A 12,786-nucleotide genomic window follows, 5' to 3' on the forward strand; every position below is an offset into this window, starting at 1 on the left:
ATTTATTTCATGGTATTGTAACAAGCAAACGTTGAATACATTTTTCATTCGTGTAAGAAGAATTATTTAACACGATAAATTTAGCTGTACTATGGTTATTTTTAATCTACGACCACAGGTCAACCTGATTTTTAATCCCTACGAAATTAATTTAACCACGAGTAAGTAACGAGAACGCTAAAACCTATGTTTCCATTGAAGAATATTGTAAAAACGTATAAATTGTTATATGCAATGTTATAACAAATTGTCGGAAGTATAAATTTTTAATAAAATTGTGAAAATTGATAAATTATACCGTGTTACGATATCGGAAATCTCCCGCGAAAATCTCCCGCGAAAATTTCCCGCCTGACCTAACCGACGATTTTGCTAATGACTTTGGGGAGAGGGTACCGCAGGTATATAAGGACCCGCCGATGTCCCGCGAAATCATTTACCCTTTATACTGGGCCCTAGACACTTCGCGGCGTATTTTGACCTGAAGGTTCTGAGATGTGAATAGAGTGGTCGGGGGCTACTAGCTAGTCTATGTCCACCCTGTACACACTCAGCCTTCTTGTAACACTTGTATACATTAGAATCAATTAGAATTTCTATTACTAATTATTAAACAAATTTTAACAATTACCGGCACTCGCTAGGCACGTAATATCAGACTTTAAATACTCGACTTCGAACTTCGGTTTAGTCATAATTCTATTAATGTTATAATAACGTATAATTTATTAATTTTCACAATTTTATTATTAATTTATACTTCCAAAAATTTGTTAAAACATTACATATTATTATTTATACATTTTTGCAAGTTTCTTTGACAAATAAGTACGTTTCAACGATCTTATTACTTTCTCGTTGTGAAATCAAGTTCGGAGGATTAAAAATCAGGTTGACCCTTGGTCGTAAATTTAAAATAGCCATAGTGAAGGTGAAATTATTATTTTAAATAAATGTTTCTATACGAATTAAGAATCTATTCAACGTTTGTTTGTTGCAATACCGTGAAATAAATTGTATTATATATTTTCTCAGTTTAGACTGAATTTAAAGTTTGTAAGGATTAGAAATCAGGTTGACCTGTGGTCGTAGATTAAAAATAGCCATAGTGAAGGTAAAATTATTACGTTAAATAATTGTTTTTATACGAATTAAATATTGATTCAACGTTTATTTGTTGCAATACCGTGAAATAAATTGTATTATATATTTTTTCTGTTTACACTAAATTTAAAGTTCTGTTTACATGTTATAACAATTAGAATGTAGACGTTTTGCCGTTTCACGGTTTTTCCTCTGTTAATTATGTGTTTATAAATCATTTCAAACTAAAGCAGCACCATGCCCACCCTTAATTAAACCGTCTCAGTAGTTTACCGTAATTAATAATCTATTTTCGGAATTTATACGAGAATTTTTGAATTTTAGTAAATACTAGAGTCGTTGCATCGCGTATTGAAACAATAGCTTCATCCTTAGTTCGTTTATTTTAGAATATTTTCACGCGTTTAACTTATGCTTCTCCCTAATTCTCATCGCGTATTTTATACAAATTTTCTTATATTCTAGAATCGAAAAAGATACGAATTCGCGTTTTTTCTTTTGATTCTTCCAATTTTTCAATTGCATTACGCATTATTGCAATAATTTCTATCGTTACATTTAATTCTAATTGTTTAGCAGCTTTTCTGCTGCTATCGACCCTACATTTTACTGACACTTGTCGAATCGACCCTAAATTTTTTTTTTTTTACGTGGAGGTAGGCCGACTCTATGTGATAAACAATTGGCAACCAAACGGTGGCTCGCTAAAGCGATATATTATGAAATTAAATTAATCACTCAATAAGTTTTAACGTTAGATTGTTTCCTCGATATGGCCATGGTGGTCATCAGTGACTGGAGTGCCTCAAATGTTTAGAATAATTAAAATAAAATAAATGTTGTCAACTAAAAATTTTGAACGTCATAGCTAGCTAGACATTATTTTCAATTGAAAAAAAAAATTATAAAGCATAATACTATAATCCTATGCTTAAAATGTATTTTCTTGTGGCCGCCTGACAGCAACCTGTAAATCTGGCGCGACAGTGAACGTGTTAATAAGTAAATGTTGTTCAAATTATGTCGTGTTTTATGTCATTTTCATCAGAAAAATCTCAGCAACATGTTAAAAAACATTTTAGATGAAAAAAAGTAAAATTAAAGAAATTATATTTTTCTATTATGATTTGTCGAGCCGTGCAATCTCGTAAAGGAAACCGACTGGTGTAGCGTTACACGCTTGACTGACTGCGAGCGAAATAACATGGGCGCAGCAATGACGCAGACCTAGGCGTAGGACCATCTATACTGTCACTTGTAGAATCCAAACTTACTGACTCTTGTAGAGAATTTACTGTACCTGTTGATAACGAAAACTGAGAATCCTCTCTACTTTTCTTAACCCTTTGATAACTAAAGGAACTCATGTGCTCCACTTGAGCATTCGAAAAGAAATGCTACGGAAATATTGCAGATTTAAGTCTACCTGTTGATAACACATAATTTTAATAATAAAAGAACCTCCAAATAAACGAAAGAAAAGAAATTTTCTGATTTTTCGGAGGGAGTTTCCTTTTATTTCCTGAAAAAACCTTCATTTCTGGAGATGAACCCACGCGAAAGTCTTCAATTCTCGTCCGATAATTACCTTCGTAATCGGCCAAACTTTCCACGGAGCTGTTCCTGCGGATCCTTGGCACTGTCAGGTTGTTGTTCAAGTTTCCTGTGTCGTCGCTCGAGCTATCGATCTGCACATTCTCGCGGGTAATGGCGAGCGAGGACCACGTGGTCGTGTCCTCGGCGACGCGAAAATCGTCTGGATCCTCCGCGGCGAAATCGGCGCCGTTCCGATTCCTTCCGATCGGGCTGGTGTTCGTCGATGCGGTGGTATTCTCGTTACGATTCCCGATCTCCTCGGTGATCGGCTGGTTCTGGTCGCTCCTACGTAGCTGACTGCGAGTGAGACAGAGAAATGAGCCCAAGTGGATCGATACGTTCCGTTAGCCGCGGCCCGTACGATCTATGACGATGCAAATATAGTCAGCACACCTACGTAAGACGTCTGCGAGGTGGCACGAGTTACTGTCTTCACCCACACACCGAACAGAGTACCCTTTCATACGGCTGGCTAAAATTCGCGATCACGAGGGACTTTGATGCAGCCTTGCTGCGAAATTATTGATCCCTTGGATCGTGATGCGCGCTCCTTGCCGTCCTTTCTTTTCAATCAAACCACCACTGGCTGTTAAATATTTTCTTCTGTGCTTCAGTCGCGCGTTTCTTTTCTCAGCCAAGTCGTAGATGAAGAAGAATGGAAAATAGAATTTTTTTTTATTTCAGTGCTTGGAAGTGTAGAATTTGAAATTTCGAATATATTTGGGAAGAGTGTATTTCTTTTGGGAGATCAATTTTTCGATTGTGCTTTTATCTTTGATTGTTTTTTTTTTTAGTAGAAGGGACTGCAACTTATTTTCGTCATTTTGATGTTGTTTATGGAGAAGAAGATCGAGGAATGTTCCAGCAGTAATTTTAAATCAACTTGGGATATTTTTGCTTGCTTCTGTTTAGTTTCGCGTTTCTTCTGTTAGCGAAATCTTGTGTGGAGAGGAACGGAAAGAAGAATTTTTTCAGAGGGAAGCTCCGAATTGTAGAATTCGAAATTGTGTCGGCAGTATAATTGAAAAGACAGTGTATTTGTTTTTGGAGATCAATTTTTAAACAGTAGTTTAATTTTTGTTCGCTGTTTTAGTAGGATAGATCGTAAGTTACTTTCCTGATTCTTTTCACTTTCTTGTTTTTTAACTGAAAAAGATGTGTATGTATTAAAAATTTCCTTTCTTGACTAATGCATAATTAACATTTTTTAAATGTCCAACAAAGTTACACGAATTCGATTAGTAAGTTAAAGAAATATTCCAACGTTACTATCGATCACGATTGAAGTATTAATCTTTCTGATAACAGGTCCCCGTGTGTTTTAATTAAAAATGCCTATACAAAATACCGTCTCACTTTTACTGCAAATGAGTATTTGAAGAGTACTCTTAAATCGCAATGAAATATCGATCAAGATTGTAGTCGTTGAGTTTCTCATTAAATCGAAATATTAAATCCGTTACATAATTATGCAACGCCCGTGACCACGCATCTTTTCCAGTTCTTTTTTTCTTTTTCTTCAGTGAAAGAGATATTAAATTGCCGTGAAACGTTGATCCCACAAAATTACACGTTGGTAAGTCTCGTTAAATATCCCTTACTCTGTCTTGTTTAAGGATAAAGAATCGTTCGAATGTCGATATTAAATTGACACAGTCTGTCGAACTCTCTAATTAAAGTCGAACTTTAATTAAAAATCACGTGTAGGCTGATTCTTCTTCATCTCACTTTTAGAAGAAAATACTTACATATTGAACGAAAAAAATAAGTACTCTTGTGTTAAAAAAAAACAATATCATTCTTTAAATATTTTCAACTTATTTCTTACTTTACCGACGTTATCGTTAATTTTTTCTGTTTTGTATAAAGCTGCTGAACAATCTCATCGAAATCAATTGAAAAAGCGTTTCATATTTCCGTCTGCTATTTCACTTGCGAAATTTGTACTTTTGGAAAAGAAACTTCGTTCAAATTAGACAACATTCGTACCGCATTTAACTTTCAGCTTTGCTTGTTTGCTTCTTTTCGTAAAAAAAAAAAAAAAAAAAAAGAGCACAACGTGTATGAAACAGGGTAAAACACTCGTATGGAGAAATGCGCACACGTATCTATAGAGTTAAATTATGAGTGCAAAAGAACAGAATTCTCTCTACGAGATCAAACAGCAGGCGACGTTTATAAATTTGGATTCGAGAACGTCAAGCATCGCATAAAACATCGTTCAAGCTCGCTTCCGGCTCACAAAATTGACGATCAATCGAGAAATGATCGGTTTGGTGCATTAAATTGTGGTGCAGTAGTCTTATTTGTCACGACAGAATCATCAAGACACTGATATACGTAATGTACGTGTGGATGAAATCGAACATTCGTTGTCAAAACGAGAGGAAAAAGAAAAATCTTACTCATCCGGACGTGTGTCGCGTGTGTCGTAGAAATGAAAATACGCGCAATGATCAACGTGCACACGTAGTATTTTACTCGAGCACGATGGGAGGAGCGTGAATCTATGCGAAGCGAATCTGTTGTCTAGTGATAATAATACATCACAATCAAAGAAACAACAAAAACTGCTAATAATTTCTCGTGTAATCGCTCTCTAAGGGGATGTACGATCGCAGAAGTCGCAAGAATGGAGGATTTAAACGAACGAAAAAAGAAAAGAAATCTTAAGAGGGGACATGTTCAAGTGATAATCACCGATTTTGAGGAAACTTTGGTGTACAATAGTTCTCGAAAGAATATTAGACGCGTATTTTTTTTATATCAGAAATAGTCCACAGTGGAGGTATGGAAATCGCTATTAAAGATGAGAGTAATAAACATATTTGGTGAAAATTATTTATTATTCTTCATTTTCCAAATTTTTTTATTGAAAAATTGAGAATTTGCAAATTACACTATTTCTCTGTTTCTAATGATTCTGGAGACATCAGGCTAAATATATTCACCGCTCCCAACTTTGATTGTCCACATTGAAGGGATGAAAATTGTTTATTATTTTCTATTTTTCAAATTTTTTCGCTGAAAAATATTCCTCTGTCTCGAATAATTCTCGAGATATTAGGCTAAATGTATTTACTGCTCGCAACTTCGACAGCAATTTTCACCAATTACAAAAAATACGCGTGAAATTTGTTTTTCAGTGCCATCGCACACCAAAGTTTCGTCAATATCGGTGGTTATCACTTATCGACGTTCCCCTGTCGGTAGATCGCTAACAAGACACGTGTAACGATGTGATGGTTTTCTTTTTTCTTTGAGAGAGAAAAAAAAGAAAAATCGTGTCTTGAGGAGAAAAAAGGGGTAGCAAAAGTTCATGCGACAATCACTTGTTGCGGTCTGTGTGTGTATATATATGTGTGTATGTATGCACTTGTGTGTGCGTGTGCGCGTTGTTTGATGCGTTCGACAACGGGGCAAATATTTACAAATGAGAACATCGATAAATGAAAATCTGAACGGGATAATTGCTTCAGTCTGCTTTTTTTTTTTTTTTTTTTTTTTGGTTTTCTTAGTTTTAATTAACACCATAAGAAGCACGAATATACTTTGAATGCGTGAATCAAATAGAAAGAAAAGAATAAAGTAGAAATAATAAGAATGATTACGAACGTATATATATATACGGTAAACTGTATCAAAAGGGGAGACCGTTTAGAGTCAACACTAACCTTATGGTTTTTCCTTTTCAGTTAAATACCTTGGCATTGCTAATAATAAGGTACGGAATAAATAATCTACAATTTACACTAGTTAAGTAACATTTAAAGCTACTCGTTTGCTAGATTCTCGGTGAAAACTACTTGATTAAAACTGTGACAGCTAAATTATCGCTAAACTCTACTACCAAAGAATTATCAGGTAACTCTAACTTTAAACAAAGATAAAGCTATTTTACAAGAAGTATGCAATTCTCACGTGTATTAAATATTATACTAAGGTTTCGTATGGTATACTACTCGGGTAGATCTTTCAAAAATGTTTCACTAGACGAAAGAAACAAAGAGAAAAAAGAAAGAAACAACCGGTAATAATACACACTAAACGTGAACAGAAAATTAACGCAATCTCACGTATATTCTGGCAACGATAAGAAATTAAAACGACACAAACGACCACGTCAAACGAAGCGCAACACCATCAGAAGTATACATTCAAATTAAACAGAACGACCGACACCCCTTGAACAGAAACATTCCACTTGTTATCATACTCAGAAAGAAAACGAAAACGAGATCAAATATATAAAGAGAGAGCATTAGATAGACAGAGAAAAAGAAAGAAGAGATTCAATCGATCGTAGAAAGAAAAAAAATGGATGTAACAGAAAATATCCAGCTCTAGCCTGCGGGAAAGTAAGGTCACGAGAGGAAGCCACGTCATTCGCTTAGAAGAGAAAGAAAAGTTACAGTTAGAACAAAAAGAAACTCCTTTCCCAAACACAAAAACACTGGTTTCTTCACGGAGACACCACCCCCCTCTCTCTCTATCTTACCGTTCTCAGTAAAAATGCTCGAGGGTGAGAAAACGAAAGCAACCACGACGAACGGCCCACGAGAAACAACGTATCGAGTCTCTACAGAACGAGCTCAACAGACATCGACTGATAGGTTTTCTGTTTTCTTTTCTTTTTTGTCGTCGTATTTATCCGTTGGTCTACTTACTTGTTGTTCAATCCACCAGGACGAAGCGGTAACGAGACGACAGCCTCCCTGAGCCGCATGTTGGATCCTTGTCTGAAAAAAACACACAGAGGTTCGAACAGATGCTGGGTTAGTGTCAGCCCGGTTGAAAGGGCTCTTGCACTTGCACACAAAGTGTGTGTGAGAGCACAGAGACGTAAACGTACACGTAACACACACACACCCACACACGAGCACGATCCGCGTGGTGCTCATCGATCCCGCGGGATCATTTTCGCTTGGTTCCTGACGCACTGGGGCATGGAAGAGAGAGGGAGAGAGAGAAGAGACAACGGGAGAGAAGAAAAAAGGAAGAAGGAAAGAAAATGCGTGGTCGAATCGATGGTGAAGTGACCAACGGTTGTTTCTCTCCTCTGTCCTCCTCCTCTACCTGGTACGAGAACCGTCCAAGGAAAAAGGGAATGGGACTCACCGACCGCCATGTTGAAGCCGTGCGCAAGGGTGCTCGCGTTTCCCGTGGTTTATCGACTCGCAACCAACACCCTCGTTTCGCTCTCCTTTCGCTCTCCTACCCTCTCTCGCCCTCGTTCTATCTCTCCTCTCTCTTTCACACGGTCTATCCCTACCTATGGTCGCCTCTCTTTCTAACTCTGCCGTCACACTCTCTGCGCAACGTGTGCTCGAGCCGAAACTCTCCACGGATCCATCCCTCGTCTTTTCATTTTTACCCTTTCGCGTTTCACTGTCTTTCTGTTCTTTTTTTTTTTTTTTTGGTTTTCTCTTTCGATCGGTTCGAAAATGTCCCTCTGTTCGATTTTTTTCAACGTGATTTAGGCTGGTTCTCTTTCTTCTCGGGAGGGTTGGGGCTATTTTTCTCTTTTTTTTCTCCGGGGGATGTGTTCGAAAGGTTCGCGAGGCGCGATGAGAAAATGTTCGATCGATCGCGGTGCGTGTTGCTTGAAAGCCTGAGGGATGCATTTTCGCGGTCTTTTTTAGAGCGACGTTGAATTCGAGGGGATTCTGGGTCGACGGTTTCGACGGATGGTTTTGGACAATTGGAATTGAAACGGGGAAAATTATATTGTTTATTTAATCATAATATCTTTTGGTATATTAATTTAGTGGGTTGGAAGGTTTGCATTTTTAAAACAAGCCGTCTGGATATGGTTGTTTCAAGTTAAATATATTTCGCCTTCTACGTTCGGTTTCTCTGCATCCCAAGTTTTATTTTTATTTCAAAATCAATACTTAGCGGCGGGTGATTTGATTCATCGCACAGCGATTTGAATATTCTTTCTAGAGCTTCGGCATAAATTTCATATCTAATAATAGCTCTTGTAGAGTAGTTATAATCTACAGGGTGTTTCTCGAGTAAGCAGTTATTATTTTACCATGGCTATAAGAAAATTCGTCCAGTGTAAATTAGAAAATTTTAAATTAGAGGTTGTAGCATAGAAGAAGTGCAGCATTTAAAGTTAATGTTCAATTAATTTGAATAGCTGTGATAAAAAGTGCACGAGTTGCAATGTTTTCTCTTCATAGTTGTGCAAAATGAATAAAGAACGGAATATTCATGAATATTATCCTTTATCTGCGACTTTTTATCGTCACGCTAAATAAAAAATATTTAAAAAGTTGCGTTTTTAAATATTAACGACCACAAATTTTAGCGAAAGCTGAAATAAAGACAGTGAGCATAGATCTGCCTATAAACTTTTATTATCTGTAGATTTTAAAGCATAAATTCCTCCTTCGGTTGTAACGCTTTGCAACATGAATTTACTCGATCATTTTGTTCCCCGATTCGTTTAGTCTTAACCGACTTTGCTTTTTGCAGTGTTTATCTCGCAGTTTGGAAAATTTATGGCCGTGCAGCCTGTTGAAAAAAGCACGTAAAACACAACGTTCCTTTTTCCGATTGCTCCCTCGAGATTGAAACCGGCCGTGGATTACCTTGTGTATCCGTTTTACTCGTCTTGTACTTCACCTCTGTTATTTGACGCCTACTTAGTTCCTACGGCTTCTGTTTTCTCATCCGTTTACCTCGATTTTCAAAGCATTCTAAGGAAGTACTTAAGGGAACAGCTCGCAAAGAACGTCTCTTGATCCGCGTTTATTCGAGTCTCGCACAAAGCAACTCGCTTTCGAAATTAAATTGATTCGCGTCTATTTCAAAGCTGAGGCGATTATTTCTCTTCTTATGCAATCTCGTCGAATTTAATTAAGAAGAAAAAGAAATTTCTGGCCAAGTGCCAATTACAGAAATATATTTTTGCTAATTCAACAATAGCGAGAATTTAAAAATATTCGTGGTTATTTCACTGTTAAAATATAAGGTGAACAAATGTTACACAATATTGAGAATTTTATTTTGTATTTTTTATCTTAAATTTTAGTGATTTTTATTTTGATAGAGTCAAGTAAACAAGAAGACGTATTGGACGGTTGGACTGATTCAATTTTGTCGAGTAAAATTTACTATTAATACTATAAATAACATAGGGGAGGGAGATTGCTTGGATGCAGTAAGAAATTCGGTTTTCTCGACTTTCTCGTTAAATATGTACAAGCCAGGAGATTGTAAATTCCCACGGGGATGAGATTGGCAAGGCCAGGTTCGTGAAATTTTACTTGAAAGAAAATTGTAGGAAAGTCAATTTCCATTCGTCTTTCTTTTAAAACACTACGAAAGAACTTGATACTCATTGTCGATAAACACTGTGTTTTTACAATAATGTACAATATTGTAAAAAGAGAAGAAAGATATTTTTGAGTTATTCTATCGTCGTTGAATTTCTACGAAGGATAATTTCAATGTCGTTCGGTGTGATGTAACCAAACACACATTATTCTGACCTATTTGTCTGTCTGGAAAATATGGGGGATAACGATGGCACCAGAATCAGTCTGAAACCTCGAGCAATATTAAGCTTGCTGCAAGAGTGCCAAAGGTCGCTGACAACATAATTCTTATCATAGTTACCTCCACAATTGACCATTTGCTTGATCGTTATTGATTGACCCAATAAGATTTCCCTCTATGGAGTCCCAATAATAATTCTCTATATAGGGTATCCACTGGAACGCTTCCTACAGAAACACTTCTTATCTTAGAATGAAATATTTGTTTTCCAGAGTTTATTTTGCTGGTAAATATCTTCAAATGAAATTTCACAGAATAACGTGCTTCAATTATCCTCGCCACTTTCGCCAGTGGAGAGCAGAAGAACGCGTTTCGATACTTCACGAAGAACCGTCTCTCACAGAAGCGTTTTATGCAAATGAATTTTCGAAATTTCAGAAATTAAATTTCCTTTGTAAAAATTTCTATAAAAATTGTAACAAGAGATTTTTAGTAATTACTACTTATTTTTCCGTACATTTTGCTCGTATCCTCAGGGCTACGGTCTAATCTCCTATTTTCCATTTAGATGAGCGAAAAAAATTGTTCAGAAAGCTGCGTGCACAAAGCCAGTAATCGTTCCCTTTGATGCTGGCGTCGCTCGCGAATGAAATTCCTTCATTATCATTCGGACAGGCGAAAATGAGGGAAATGGAGGCTACAACCGAGAGGCGAATGCGGAAAAGAAAGGGGAACGAGGGTTGCATAGACGGAATAGCCATGACACCGGACTGTTTTCTCCGAGCGAGGGGAGAATTCGTGTCCTCTCTCTCCTTCTTCCCTCCTTTCTCTCTCGTTTTCACCCGCAGTCTCCCTTCTCTCTCGCTCTCTTGTTCTCTCTTTCACACTCACTCTCTGTCTCTCGGTCTCTCACACTCACTCACTGTCTTTCTCGCTCCTTTGTTCTCTCATACTCACTCTCGTTCTCTCTTTCTCTGATTCACTCACACACTCATTCTCCCTTTCTTTCTCTTACTCACACAGTCATTCTCTCTGTCTTTCTCTCACTCACTCGCTCACTTTTTCTCTCCCTTGTTCTCTCACACTCACTCTCGTTCTTTCTTTCTCTCCCTCGTTCTCTCACACTCACTCTCCCTTTCTTTCTCTCACTCACTCAGACACTCATTTTCTCTTTCTCTCACTCACTCTCTCTCTCCCCTTCTTTCTCTCACTCACTCTCTCTCTCCCCTTCTTTCTCTCACTCACTCAGACACTCATTTTCTCTTTCTCTCACTCACTCTCTCTCTCCCTTGTTCTCTCACACTCACTCTCGTTCTTTCTTTCTCTGACTCACTCAGACGCTCGTTCTCTCCTTCTTTCTCTCACTCGCTCTCGCGTGCTGTACGCCGTAGACAGAGTTACGCATCGATCGACCAACGAGTCCTTTCTATCCTTCCCGTTGGCGAGCTCCGCTAGGGCCGCATGCATACCGTGGTTCCCAGTTTAGAGAAGTATCGATACAGCGAACGGAATTATCGATAGGCACGCGAGAGTAAAAGCGGAAGGTGAACCGCAAATTTTGTTAAATGATAATGAAGCAAGCCAACGTTCACGACGGTGGTATGTAGCAGAGTTTAATGGATTCTGGAAAATTACGGATTCCTTCTTTCTTCAAGTTCGCTTTCTATTGTATCAGGAATGAAATGTCGTGTTCTCTTCGATTACCATCTAACGCAATCCTTTAGATTTCTCAACAGTGACTTAACAGGAATTCTATGAATTTCAAGTTCAGAATTTTTCTCTTCAATTTGTGAATGATTAGAAATTTCATATTTCATGGTAGCTTAGTACAAGCAGAATTTTCACAATTATTATAAAACTTGCTTTGTTACACAAACTTCTCGATCATTGTAAGAAAAATCTGGCAAGTCGTTTTAAACCGAGATTCACAAATGAAAATCATTGTGACAAAAACTGATTTTGCATTTAAAAAGAAATTTGAGAGTACAGTTCTCAAAAAATTCTTCAAATTCAAACAGAGGAACGTAAAATCTCGACGATCTATACTCTAAAAATTTCGTTAAATCAAAAATTTTTGCAATCTCAATCCAGGAACTTTCGTTACACCCTACACAAGCAATATAGATTCCGAAATAAATAGGAAATGATTGGAGCACCGAACGAATTACTGTAGATCAATTTCCTCTGTTGCGCGTATAAACTCGATCGTTAGTTAATAGCATTGTTTCGCCATGACCTACACTTTGATAATAATTTCCTGTTTTATTGTCGGCGTCATACAGACGAAGGGTTTAGATTTGGCTAGGTAATTCAATCTGATTCGATTCTGGTTACGCGTGCCCAATTAGATTTCGGTTTAGTCGATCGGTTGATCGATCGGCCATGATTTATGCCCGGGAGATTCTTTTCTTCGTTAAAATGTACTCCCCGTCGTGCGTCCGCATAAATATTGCGGCACCACTCGCATGAATAAAGCCAGAGAGTGCTTTTTCAGCGAATACCGACGACCAAGCTTTTCAATTAGGAAATGCATGTGGTGCAGAAATAATCAAAGAGGAAATGATTACGTTATGCAGA

The 12,786-nt window shown here is 37.4% G+C and overlaps 1 protein-coding gene across 4 annotated transcripts in view; it reads right to left on the minus strand.

The window, feature by feature from the left end:
- Nucleotides 1-12,786, minus strand: part of LOC108570339 (schwannomin-interacting protein 1 homolog) — a 39,839-nt gene that overhangs the window by 25,902 nt on the left and 1,151 nt on the right. For all 4 annotated transcript variants that reach the window (XM_017932182.1, XM_017932184.1, XM_017932181.1 and 1 more), the window contains exons 2-3: nucleotides 7,368-7,439; nucleotides 2,693-2,997 (exon numbers count right to left, since the gene is read on the minus strand). In XM_017932182.1, coding sequence (XP_017787671.1) covers nucleotides 2,693-2,997; nucleotides 7,368-7,439 — 377 coding nt within the window. The remainder of the gene's footprint in view (nucleotides 1-2,692; nucleotides 2,998-7,367; nucleotides 7,440-12,786) is intronic.

The sequence above is a fragment of the Habropoda laboriosa genome, unplaced genomic scaffold (genome assembly GCF_001263275.1).
Source record: "Habropoda laboriosa isolate 0110345459 unplaced genomic scaffold, ASM126327v1 scaffold68, whole genome shotgun sequence".
NCBI classification, from domain to species: Eukaryota; Metazoa; Arthropoda; class Insecta; order Hymenoptera; family Apidae; genus Habropoda; species Habropoda laboriosa.